Source organism: Pyxicephalus adspersus, chromosome 12 (genome assembly GCF_032062135.1).
Source record: "Pyxicephalus adspersus chromosome 12, UCB_Pads_2.0, whole genome shotgun sequence".
Taxonomy (NCBI): domain Eukaryota; kingdom Metazoa; phylum Chordata; class Amphibia; order Anura; family Pyxicephalidae; genus Pyxicephalus; species Pyxicephalus adspersus.
In genome coordinates this window covers 11,362,967-11,375,160 of record NC_092869.1, presented here as the reverse complement: position 1 = coordinate 11,375,160, position 12,194 = coordinate 11,362,967, and the positions used below count along the sequence as shown (strand labels likewise).

Genomic DNA, 12,194 nt, shown 5'->3' with positions numbered 1-12,194 from the left:
TTTTACGTATTATAACAATCTTTACAGTGATTGCAATTATAATTATTTTTCCACATAATCCCTTACAAACAACACATAAGGGTCTATTTATAAAACCGTGAATCTGACATTCATTGAAACATTACCTGGTAGAGAATCAGATACTTCCATTGAAACACATGGGTCCGGAAGATTCTCCACAATGTTTCATTGAGTGTCAGATTTGCTGCTTTATAAATAGACTCCCTCCATAAAGTGAATATGTTGACTCTTTGCAGCCTTGCATTATGCTTTCCCCCCACTGTGTTGTTGGATTAAGGGTTGTGCTGGTGGTTATTTACCATTGCTCTTTGTGCTTTGGTATTATTTAGACTTACAAAAATTTTGGCTATGTCCACAGTTTTAGTTACAGGAATGTTTTAAATGTCAATTTAGTTTGTTTTTAGAAACTAATAATAATTTATGTGTCTTACCCAAATGATTTTATTCATCTCGTCTCTCTTAGGTTCCCTTGCAGCTGCAACTCATTGCAGTAAAGGGCAATATGTTTAGACTTAAAATTAAAGAGATTTCACCTCTAAAGCCCAGATATGAGGTTCCAGATGTTTTGGTGACAGAGCCAGCTACTGAAAGGTCAGAATTATTTTTTTTAGTATTAGTCCTTTTATGCCAAAACATGCTGTGATACCAGCCTAGTGGATTGTTTTTACATTGGAATAAAAGAGACTCGGACCCATTTGCAGTGATATTTTATTTAGCGAATTCAAGGGTGCTTCCTATAAGATCAGAACAGTCCAGTTATCAAATACAATGCTCAACATCCTGCTTTATATTTCTTCAATGTATGACCTTTCCTAAAGCAAGGTTACTGCTTTAAAAAGCAAAATTACTCTGCTCCTTTGTAAATCAATTGCAGTATATTTGTTTTTGATATGAATTTATCTGAAGCGCCTTGAGCAGCATAATGGATCTGTATATTGATAAATGGGTAAAAATGTTCCCTAGGGCTAGTAAATTCATGTGATGTTAGTAAATAGCAAAACAAGATATCTCTGAGAAAATGTCTTTTTTTTTCAGGTTCAATATCTTGCTGCAGGAGACAGGAACTGTGGTCCTCGAGCATCCAAGTGGCACAAGCAAAGTCCATATCACTTCCCAGCCATTTTCTATTATGGTGACACAGGAGGACAAAGCACTTATTGGAATAAACTCTCAGGGCTTTTTGTATTTTGAACATCTTCGACAACCTTCAGAAAAAAGGTACAAAGTCAAAATAGCGATATAAAGATGGGGATAGTGCGTTTTAACAATACTTTCCTAATTAGCTTTACTATAAAAAATAGGTGCAGTGGTTGCATCACTAAAAAGTGTTATTACAAAAAAAAATATACAATCGGGTTTGCTGGATAAACAGGTTCTCCCATGATACTCTATCTTCTTCAGTCTTGGAGAACTTTATTTATTCACTCCCAAGCTTTCACAAACAATTAAAACAGGCTTTTGTAAGACTTTTTCTTAGGCAAAGAAACACACTATACGTACTTCCTTGCCTGAAGAAGTGCTTACTATACCTGGAAGCAGTTGCAATTATTTTGAAAATGACTAATATTAATGTCATCCATATAAAATGAAGCTCTAAGCGATGAGGGAAATACTGTACAAATATATTGAACTACTCCACCTGACTTTGGACAATAAAGAGTTTTCATCCACTTATTAAGAAAAAATACTCTGTCCTTCCAGATTTTCTGTGATAGTAGTGCTGTTATTTTTTTTTGTAAATGTGCTGCATACACATTGGGCCTGATTAATAAAACTCTCCAAGGCTGGAGAGGATACACTTTCATCAGTGAATCTGGGTGATCCAGCAAACCTGGAATCAATTTTCGAGAAGTAATTTGCTATTTATTTAACAAATGTTTTCAACCCTGAATCAGATCTATTCCAGGTTTGCTGTATCACCCAGCTTCACTGATGAAAGTGTATTGTCACGGTGCTACAGGGCAAAATGGTGGACCATCCATGTCACCAGCCTAGTTGGCAGAGATGTGTGCGGGGTGCAGAGTCAAGGCAGCTGCCCGATCTTTACCAGAGCCTCTAGAAGTGACTGATAAACCAGCCTTTTTAGGTAGATGCCTATTGTTTTCCCTGATTTTAGGGTTATGTACACACGTAAGGTAATTGTTGTTGGAAAGGATTTTTCGTGATCATTTCCAGTGACAGGTAAATAAATGACCCCTGTAAAACAAAATGCCTGTTCTGTTTTATGGAGAGAGGAGGGGAAAGGATGAGCAAGCAGTGCCATGTTTTTCTCTTCTTTATTGAAATGAAAAGTGAGTGTTCCCGATCGGTCGTTCATTCATCTGTCGGGATGGATCAATGAAGGACATCAGGGATTGCTGTACACATGTCAGATTTTTTGCCCAGGAGGAGCATGACAAATAATTTGGAGTGTGTCCACAGCCAATTGTGTCTGCAATGCCAATTGTGTCTGGATTCTATTTCTCTCCCCTGCTGAAGTTATCGGACAGGCTTATATTAGGTTTTTTAAGTACTGTTTTGAAATGTGGGACAGTCTACAACCATTTAATGTTATAGGAAGTTTTAATGATTTATTAAATGGATCAGCCAGTCATATAGAACATAAAAAAAATAAATAATATACATTGATTTTCTGCATACAGTACTTACTGTACAAAAACTAATTTTAGTGCATTAAACTTATCCCCTTCTTTGTCTCCGTTTTTATAGAGAACCAGCAGAAACAGACACAGAAGTCCAGCAGGATAAGCCGGAGGTGCATTTTCTGATATTTTAATAGCATGCTTGAAAACAACTGGGTGTTTTTCTTCTTTTCAACTTTTTGCATTCCATACTGTGTCAGACAATAGTGAATTGCTATCATGGTTACAAGAGGCAAAATTACATATTGGTGGTAGTGTCAGTATCATTATTATGGTGGGAAAGGTATCAGTCCTTATAACATGATAATAGAGGGATTTGTTTGATTACCACTATGTTGGAGGGATCAACCACGTTATCATGGGGATTGAAAGATCTGCACAGTGTGAATAGACTGATTGGCCCTGTTACCAGGTTTACAGGGCAACCAGCCACTTTACAGTGAGAATGGAAGTATTGGCCCTGTTGTCATGGTGATTGAAGGACTGATTAAAGCCTACTTGCCATGGTGACAAACAAATTGGCACCAGCACCCTTGTTCCTCAAGAATTGCTACTATTCAGTATTTGAGAGATCCGCCTGTTTGCCTTGGTGGGGAAAGATTGGCCCTACAGATCTACAGGGGGATAAGCCCAGATGCCACAGCAACCTGATTGGTCGTCAGTCCTATTTGTATGGCCTTATTAAAATGGCAACAAAGGATTATCAAAGTGGTTATGCTGATGGATAAATCAATCACAGTGACACTGTCATGAACATAGTTACAAAGGTATTAGCCAAGTTTCTTTTGATGATGGATGGACCAACCACATTGCCTGGAAGGAAAAGAGGTGAACTGGCCATTCATTACTAAAGAACTGGCATCAATTAGAAAGGTGACAGAGAAATTGGGCATGGCAACGGGGCAGTAAATATTATTGTATTATAAAAAAGGAATTATTTTATTGTAACATAACTTGCACAGGAGGGATGTGACAATATTGGAGTGTCCGTTACTATAAAAGTATTTAGAGGGACACATAGTACATATCAGACAAAAGTCTTAACAAAGTGTTAGAGGGACACATAGTACATATCAGACAAATGTCTTAACAAAGTGTGATATAAAAAAAATAAACTGTACATTTTTGCCTGCACACTTTGATTTTAGTGTTGGCTGTCACAGTTGCTTACACTTATCATTCTGCGAAACCAAAGGGAAGAAGCCCTGTGTAATCTCTCATATGTTGGGTTTGGAGCTTACACAGGGCTGAAAAAGATTTCTCAGTCCCAATGAGGCAGCAGGAAGCTGCTGAGCAGCCAGTCACCAAGCACCTGAATAGAAATATGAGAGCCAACTCCAGGGCAATCATCCTTATCCCTAATGTACTCCTTGCTTTGACAACTAACATATGCATACTAGCTCTAAGTTACTGATTATCTTGTGTTTAGTGTTTAGTTTGATAGCCTCATGCTTTCTTTTTCATCAGGATGTGTTTGGACTCTGGAAGGAAAAGTTTGGAGATTTTGTAGACATTAAAGCCAATGGTAGGTGAGAGTTGTTCATTTCTTTTTTTCCAATCATGTTAAAGTTGAGTAATATTCAATACGTCATCTTATTTGTTATTCTATCAGGTCCCTCTTCCGTGGGTCTGGATTTTACCTTTTATGGGTTTGAAAATGTTTATGGACTTCCCGAACATGCAGAAAATCATTGCCTGAAAGATACTGGGTAAGCTGTAAGATGTTTGAGGGATTCATCAGAATCTAAAACAACACCTGACAAACACATTGATGTAGTAGCAGTTCTTTTTAAATGGTATTATTATTATGTTATGGGGAAATTATATTTAGGCATGTTTAATGCATCACTAAAACATGCCCATTCCATATATTTTTCTTATTTAAAATTACAAGTACAGAAGGACCGTTTGAACCTTACAGTTTTCTAGAGAACTTCTGTAGGATTTTAAGAACTCCAAAAACTGAAAGCCTCATCAGCCTTGTTCAGTTTACCTATGTAAGCTACAGAACATTATGCCCCATGTTATAGAGGGGTTGTTCTGTAGTCCTAACATGCTTGCAAGAGTCACAGCAATGTTACTCTATGGACACAGTGCAGTGAGTGAAGGTTGTCAGTCAAAAACAGAACAGCTGTTGCTTGACAAATCACCATGTGCAAAAAATGTAAATTAAATGCAGCTAAGACATGTTAGGACTGGTATGCTGCAAAAAAGCTTCTCAATATGATCCTTGCACTCTGAAGAACACTTGAAAGCATCTCCCAAGATGAATTAAAAAGGAACTAAACTCAAAACTGCCAAAAAAATACACTTACCTTCAATTCCGCTCAATGGTCCGGTCGCACTGGGGGTGTCCTGCATCGTGTAGTCCAGGCATCCATCCCGGGGCAGGCGCTCCGAGTGTCGCCATCTTCTGCTCTTCTTCCTGTTCTTCATCCTACGTCACTCCGCATGCATGAGATTGACAAATTTTTCTCTTTGCACAAAAAGGCTTCTTCTGGGCAAGTCTGAGATGCTTGAGCATCAAAAACCTCCTAGGAAGCCTGACGTAGGTATACCGGGAGGCCTAGGTGATCAAGAATTAGGGGGCGGTGCTGCACCCTTTATTTGAAAAAAAAAAAATAAGGGTGTTGCATAAAAAAAAAACCAACACAGAATTTTTATTTAACACAAAAGGGTTGTCTACCCTTTTATGTAAAGTGAAAATCCTGAGTTTAGGTACCCTTTAAGGAAGTAAACAAGATTAAAAAATATTTAATAAAGACATTAAACACTGCCTGCAAATACAAAACATTTATTTAAGCTCCACAATCCAATTTTAATAGTCCGATTATTGCTCTGTATCATGACTATGGGCAGGGTGTGCCTTGTATAGGATTTGTGTGGGATTCACTAATATGTGATTACTAATTCTATATATTCTACTAAAGCAAGGCAAATACTAAATGCAACTTTGTTGGTTTTAAAGGCGAGGCTGGTTTGGCAAGTACTGTATATGTCTACTTTAAATACACCTGTCACAAGCAAATATACTTTCCGTAGCCTAACTCTTTCCAATGTTACAAACTTCCTGGCTGTCATACTTTTGGAATTACTGACCCAGAACATGTATGCAAATCAGGAAAGTGAGATACATATGACAAACCCTTACCTGCATGCATTTTTTCAGTAAAAGACTAGAAAGAATGGGTATATATGGGAAGGTCGGTGTTAAAGCTAGGCAACTAGGATCTTGAAAATAGGAAATAAGGAAATAAGAAACTGCTGCTCCCATGTTTTTCTAACAGCAGGTTACCATTAGTAAAGACTTTTAATTCCCAATTACCGTACATTTTGTAAATAAGACTAAAACCGATGTTAAAAAAGCAATTCACGTGCCGGAATCTAGTAAATCAGTGCATACTGGGATCATTCTAAGAAAGCATGTCAATTGTGTACAATGGCTCTCACAAACTCAGATTTCAGCACATAATGATATGTATACTTACACTGCACAATGCAAACTGACTTCTGTTCTCTTTTGATATATTTAGAGAAAATGAGGCGTACCGGCTCTACAATTTGGATGTGTTTGGGTACCGCGTCTTTGATAAAATGGGCACATATGGATCTGTTCCTTTATTGTTGGCACATAAGCCATTATATACTTGTGGCATTTTTTGGCTCAACGCCTCAGAAACATTAGTAGAAATCAATTCCAAAGCTGCCTTACAGGTAAAACTACAACTTTTATTACATTAGGAATTACTTGGTAATGTTTTGCAATTACTTTTGGCTTAGTATTTTTGTTTCCTTATAACTATAGTAAAAAGGCTTGCAAATGATTCTTCCTGATTCTTTTTGGCATGACATTTGCATCATTTTTTTTATTTTGCTTGTTCTTGTGATACTGTTCCTTCATCTTTATTTTGTAAATATGATAGAATGCAGTGAATCACACATTGAGTAAAATTTTATGGTGGAGAATAATCACTGCCTTAATATATCTGACAGGGTCGTATAAGTTTGATGGTCAGGTGTCCAAAATTTTACTATATAGTACAAGATTGCACTGAAAGGCTTGTGAATTCCTCCATAATTTGTCACCCTTTGTGCAAATGCTTACCATAGCTTATCATTTGAACTGTCATGTTATTAATTTATTGCCAGTCACACTTGCAACCTGCTGCTCCAGATACACGGAAGCAAAAGGCAGTACCCAAAAAGGACATAAGATGGATGTCAGAGAGCGGGATAGTGGATGTCTTCCTTTTACTGGGACCTATGCCTCAAGATGTTTTTAATCAATATGCACAGCTAACAGGTCATTTATAATAGAATACATTTGTATTTATTGATTTACTGTGTCGCCTGTATGGTTGTAATAAAGCTTTGTTATAACAGGTACCCAGATACTTCCTCCTCTCTTTTCCCTGGGTTATCATCAGTGCCGCTGGAATTATGAAGACGAGGCAGATGTCGAAGCTGTGGATTCAGGGTTTGATGAACACAATATTCCCTATGATGTTATCTGGTTAGATATTGAGCACACTGATGGAAAGAGGTATTTTACCTGGGACCCTGACAGATTTCCTGACCCTGTGAAGATGCAAGAGAAACTGCAGGAGAAAAGGCGAAAGGTAAAGACATATTGAATATTAAGAATATGGCAAGTAAAGTAATACAGAATTTTGGGGGAGCAACTCTTGGAAATCTTCCTATGAGATATTTTTCAGCATTATAGAAGCTGTGTACCAGAACGTAGATTGTTTTAGAGTAGCCAAAGCTAGTGAGTGAAAAAAGAAAACATGAAAAAAAAAATTCTCAGAGTTGTCCATATTCCACTAAGCATGTAAATTCTAAACTCATACAGCTAGGTCTCTGTTGCCTATGGTTTGTAGATGTTTTTTTACTTGCTCATGCCTTACACTTTTATGCCTTGAAAAATGTATGCAATACTATTACCTTTACTGTGCCCAGCCTTGTATTTTTAAAGGTTTACAGTGCCATGAGAGACAAGGACTTTTTTAAATTAATATTAACATAAAAAATAATAATACAAAAGTTACCCTATTCTTCAAGTTCATGTTAACATTTCAAAAAACCTATATTGGCATTAAAGAAAAGGTATCACATTACATCAACCCTATGGAAATATAGGAAACATTTAGTTTAGTTCCATCTACTCTTTATCTTCCTACTCTTACTGTACAGCTGAGAATGTTTCTCTTTTTTCAGTTGGTTGTGATCTCAGACCCTCACATTAAAGTTGACCCAAACTACACCCTGTATGCAGAAGCCAAAGAAAAAGGATACTTTGTCAAAGATCACAAATTGCAGAATTTTGAGGGCACCTGCTGGCCAGGTCAGAAATTTATATTTTTATGTAAGATATTAGGCATGCAAAAAGCATTAACAAATCCACACAATGTATGTTTTGCTGTCTGCATTATCAGTTATTGGAGGTTCATTGGTAAGCACTGGAGCAGCCATTGAAATTATGAAGATTTGTCAGAATTGTTTTTACATCCCTATGGGTGTAACCAGGAATAGCCCATTCTCTGCAGAGTCTAAAGCTACGTACACACGTCAGATTTTTATCGCCCGATAATCGGCATCGGCCAATTATCGGGCGAAAATCTGCCGTGTGTACAGTCATTGTCGTGTAGGTGTCGTCCATCGTCCGGACGACCGACCTGCCGGATCCACGGACGATGGACGACAGCCGATCCTAATGAAAGGGAAGGGGAGAGCGCGCAGCAGGGTGCCGCTCCCTCGCTCTCCCCCTCCCCTCTCCATAGAGCATGAACGGTGCTGTATATACAGCATCGTTCATGCATCGTGCACTCCCTTGTCGTTGGAAAGAATCGTGAAATATCCTTTCCAACGACAAAAATTGGAAGTGTGTACGCAGCTTTAGATAAACTTTAATGAGGCAATAACATGAAAAAGTTTTTTTTTGTTATCTGGTGGATTATTTATTAGATTAATGACATTTTTTCAAATGCACACTTGATCAGTGTGGTAGGGTACACGAAGCATTAAACTATTTCAGATTATGTGCCTGATTTGTTTATAACATATAATGATTGAGTGGGTATTGGTCTATGAAATTTCCTTAAAAGTAGGCAAGGACAATCACATTTTTGGAAAAACTGCTTATGATATACCTTTCCATTGTGTTCATGGGCAAAATTCGTCTTTCCTAGAAACCTAGTAGGTATTTTGTTTCACCTTTTCCAAGATCACCAGTGAAAGCTTCAGATTTGTGAATGTAAAATTAAAATAAATAGAAATTAAAAATATATACATTAACATACAAAAGCTTATTTAGGATTTCAGTGATTGGTTTGTATAAAATGTATGCACTGTGGTCCCCTAGAGTGTATTATGCTTCTTTTAACATAGAATGTCCGTGTCACATCCTGTAGCTTCAAGGATTTCCCTCTGATCGTTTTGTCTGTTTTCAGGTGTCTCCAGCTACATAGACTTTACAAATCCAGCAGCGCGAGAGTGGTACTCATCTCAGTTTTCACTTGAAAAATACAAGGTAAGCTTTTGCTTTAATAACCATACATTGAGTAATTACTTTTTTACTTTAAAAAAATTAACCTCTATAAACCACTATATCTTGCAGAACTCTACAGATAATTTATTTGTATGGAATGACATGAATGAGCCCTCTGTATTTGATGCTCCAGAAATGACCATGCCAAAAAATGCTGTACACCACCAGGGATGGGAACACCGTGATCTCCATAATCTATATGGCTTTTACCAGGTAGGAAAGGCAGCGACAACCAGGGGGCCAATAGACATCAGACCATGAGTTCATGGATATGACTTTAAACATAGAAAACGAGTCCTGCTTACTAATCCGATTGCATAGGGTTTCTTTTTCCTTTATACTTGAGAATGAAAGCTAGCAAGTGTTTGGTTTAATATTACCAATGGGTCTGTGGTATTTGCAATTTCACCCTATTCCTCAAACACTAGTTACAAGACATTGAATGTTGGCTCAACTGTTTAGGATAATACAATACTTTATATTCTTTTATCTAACAATGACATATAATTCCTAGCTTTTAACACCTACTTCCTGTATATAAAGTTACATTTCTTAGATACCCACAACAATTAAAATCAAGCAGTGGCTTGTTAACTAAATAATAATAATTCAAACAGTACACTAAACGCATTGAATAGCTGCAACACTACAATAATGATTGCTAGCTTTACCTGCAACTACTTTAAGCTATGTACACACACTAGATAATTGTGGCCTGACACGTATGTTTGTGATCCTCTAGGGAGAAACTCTATGTCCTCTGGTGTAATTTATCAAGCTGCAATGGCCTATCGCCAAACAACCAAATATAGACAACGAGTGTAACTTCCTTTAGGGTGGGGGAGCAACCGGGTGCCACCCACTCTTCCCCCCTTCCCATCCCCATAGAACTGAATAGCGCTGTGCGTACAGTGCTTGTTTGTTAATTGTTGTTGGTAACGATCACAAAAGATCATTTCTATCGATATAAATTGTGACGTGTGTATTCGCCTTTTAGGTGTCATATCCCAAGGAAAATAATATGATCATTTTGGTACTTCCTGATAACTTCAACAACTGTCCCACCCTCTTCTGTGCCTTCATATGTTCAGCTAGCTGAAAGAAATATTGCAGGAATAACAGAATGTAATGCCACTAGATGGCAGAGTGCACTTTTCTGTGTGTTGTATTTTCCTACAAGCCCTCACACAGATGTATAATAATATATGATGCAAATTTTGGACCGCAGGAGGATCTAATGTCATGGCTTCATTGCAAATAAACTTGTCAGTGAGAGAGACAATCAGTAAATCTGTGTTCAGGGAAATATATGAGCTGCCACTGCAAAATTTCTGCTGAAAATGAGACAGATTACTAAGTATGTTGAACCATTGCATCTTTGTGACCGAAAACTGACATTTTAAAAGGAGGGTTTGAAATGGAACTCTACATGTCATACCACATTTACAATAGCTATTTAATCCTAGTATGGACCTTCAGTTAGGATGTAAAATGCTTGCAATCCTTTTCCTTGTGTTTAGCTGAATTACCAGTCCTAAAAAAGAGCATCTCTGGAATGTGCAGAAAGAGACTTTTCACGCAAATAGAAAATTTTGCTCATCTCACGCATGCGTAGTGAGATCAGCAATTTTTTTTATAGCCTACGTCACCGGGTCTCGCACCTGGATCGGGTGACATAGGAATAAAAACCTAGAAGACAAGACGAAGATGGCGGCACCAAGGGGGCCGGCTCGGGTCAAAGCAGGACCATATGCAAGACACACCCGGGTGGATTGGACTGCCCTGCGAGAGTGAAGATTTTTACTGCTATATATTAAAGCGTACCTAAACTCAGAATTTTCACTTTACATAAAAGGGTAGACAACCCCTTAATGTAAGGTAAAAAGTCTGTACTTTTTTCTTTTTTTAATGCAACACCCTTTTTTTTTTCTCAATTGCCTAGGCGGTCGAGAATGAATAGGAGCGCAGAGCCTCCCGGGATACTACGTCAGGCATCCCAGGAAGCATTTGGGCGCTCCTTCTGCGCATGCCTAAGCAAGTTTTTTTTTTTTTTTTTTCGTTTTGAGTTTAGTTTTTCTTCAAGTCCTTACATATATCTTGGGATTACTTCACTTGTCACATTCCTTTTAATTAGCAGTTATAGAAAGTTAAAAAGCAAATAAAATCTTGGACATCAGTTTAATTCAGATCCAGCTCTCTCCTCATTCCCTTCTGCTTGTTGTCTTGTGAGGCATGGGGCGTGCACCTCCTATGCTTCTTTAAAGGATTGTGCTACCAGGGAAGGGAGCTTACTGAAAGTAGCTGTGTACTATAGAGCTAGCAGCAGCAGCTGTCAATATACCCATGTATAAACCCTCAGATCTCCTACACCAATTGTCATAGGAATGTGAACTTTTTAGGGGACATAGGGGGCTCTGAGAGCTGCTACTAAACCAAATTCAATCCCCTAAACATAACAAGTTGCCAGATATGGGTTCCCAAGCAAAAAATCCCATTAGCAATCAGGGATATTTTCACATTAAGGGAAGCTTTTTCAAGACCTGGGTCCCCAAATTGAGTTTGCATGTTAGGGACCCCCGGGGCCACTTCCATGGCAATAAGGATTAGTGTAATGCCAAATCGCTTTGTGCCTACCTCATGCCATAAAACCCTGGCTAATGGGAGACGCTCAGTACCGCTCACTGCCGCTTGGAGTCAAATCTGCAGGCGCTGCAGTGTGACGGACTGAGCATACATAGAAAGGGGTACATAGAAGGTTAGCACCCGCCTTTAACTTACAGGAAGCATTTATGGTGTAGTTTCTGCTCTTTAGTACAGGAATGGTGAGCAGGGAGCAATATGTGACCAGCCAGCACTGTATGATTAGTTTTGTGTTTCTTTTTATCTTTCATTAATAAAATGTTGCATTCCTAAAATGAGCATCAAATGGTGAGTTCAGAAATTTTTAATATGTATTTTTTTTTTTATTTGGTGCATGTATGTTA

At 38.0% G+C, this 12,194-nt stretch overlaps 1 protein-coding gene across 7 annotated transcripts in view; it reads left to right on the top strand.

Moving 5' to 3' along the window:
* Window positions 1-12,194, top strand: part of GANC (glucosidase alpha, neutral C) — a 39,791-nt gene that overhangs the window by 5,303 nt on the left and 22,294 nt on the right. For all 7 annotated transcript variants that reach the window (XM_072427938.1, XM_072427932.1, XM_072427934.1 and 4 more), the window contains exons 5-15: window positions 485-612; window positions 1,057-1,239; window positions 2,731-2,776; window positions 4,131-4,188; window positions 4,276-4,372; window positions 6,197-6,377; window positions 6,813-6,966; window positions 7,047-7,282; window positions 7,881-8,007; window positions 9,113-9,192; window positions 9,280-9,423. In XM_072427938.1, coding sequence (XP_072284039.1) covers window positions 485-612; window positions 1,057-1,239; window positions 2,731-2,776; window positions 4,131-4,188; window positions 4,276-4,372; window positions 6,197-6,377; window positions 6,813-6,966; window positions 7,047-7,282; window positions 7,881-8,007; window positions 9,113-9,192; window positions 9,280-9,423 — 1,434 coding nt within the window. The remainder of the gene's footprint in view (window positions 1-484; window positions 613-1,056; window positions 1,240-2,730; window positions 2,777-4,130; window positions 4,189-4,275; window positions 4,373-6,196; window positions 6,378-6,812; window positions 6,967-7,046; window positions 7,283-7,880; window positions 8,008-9,112; window positions 9,193-9,279; window positions 9,424-12,194) is intronic.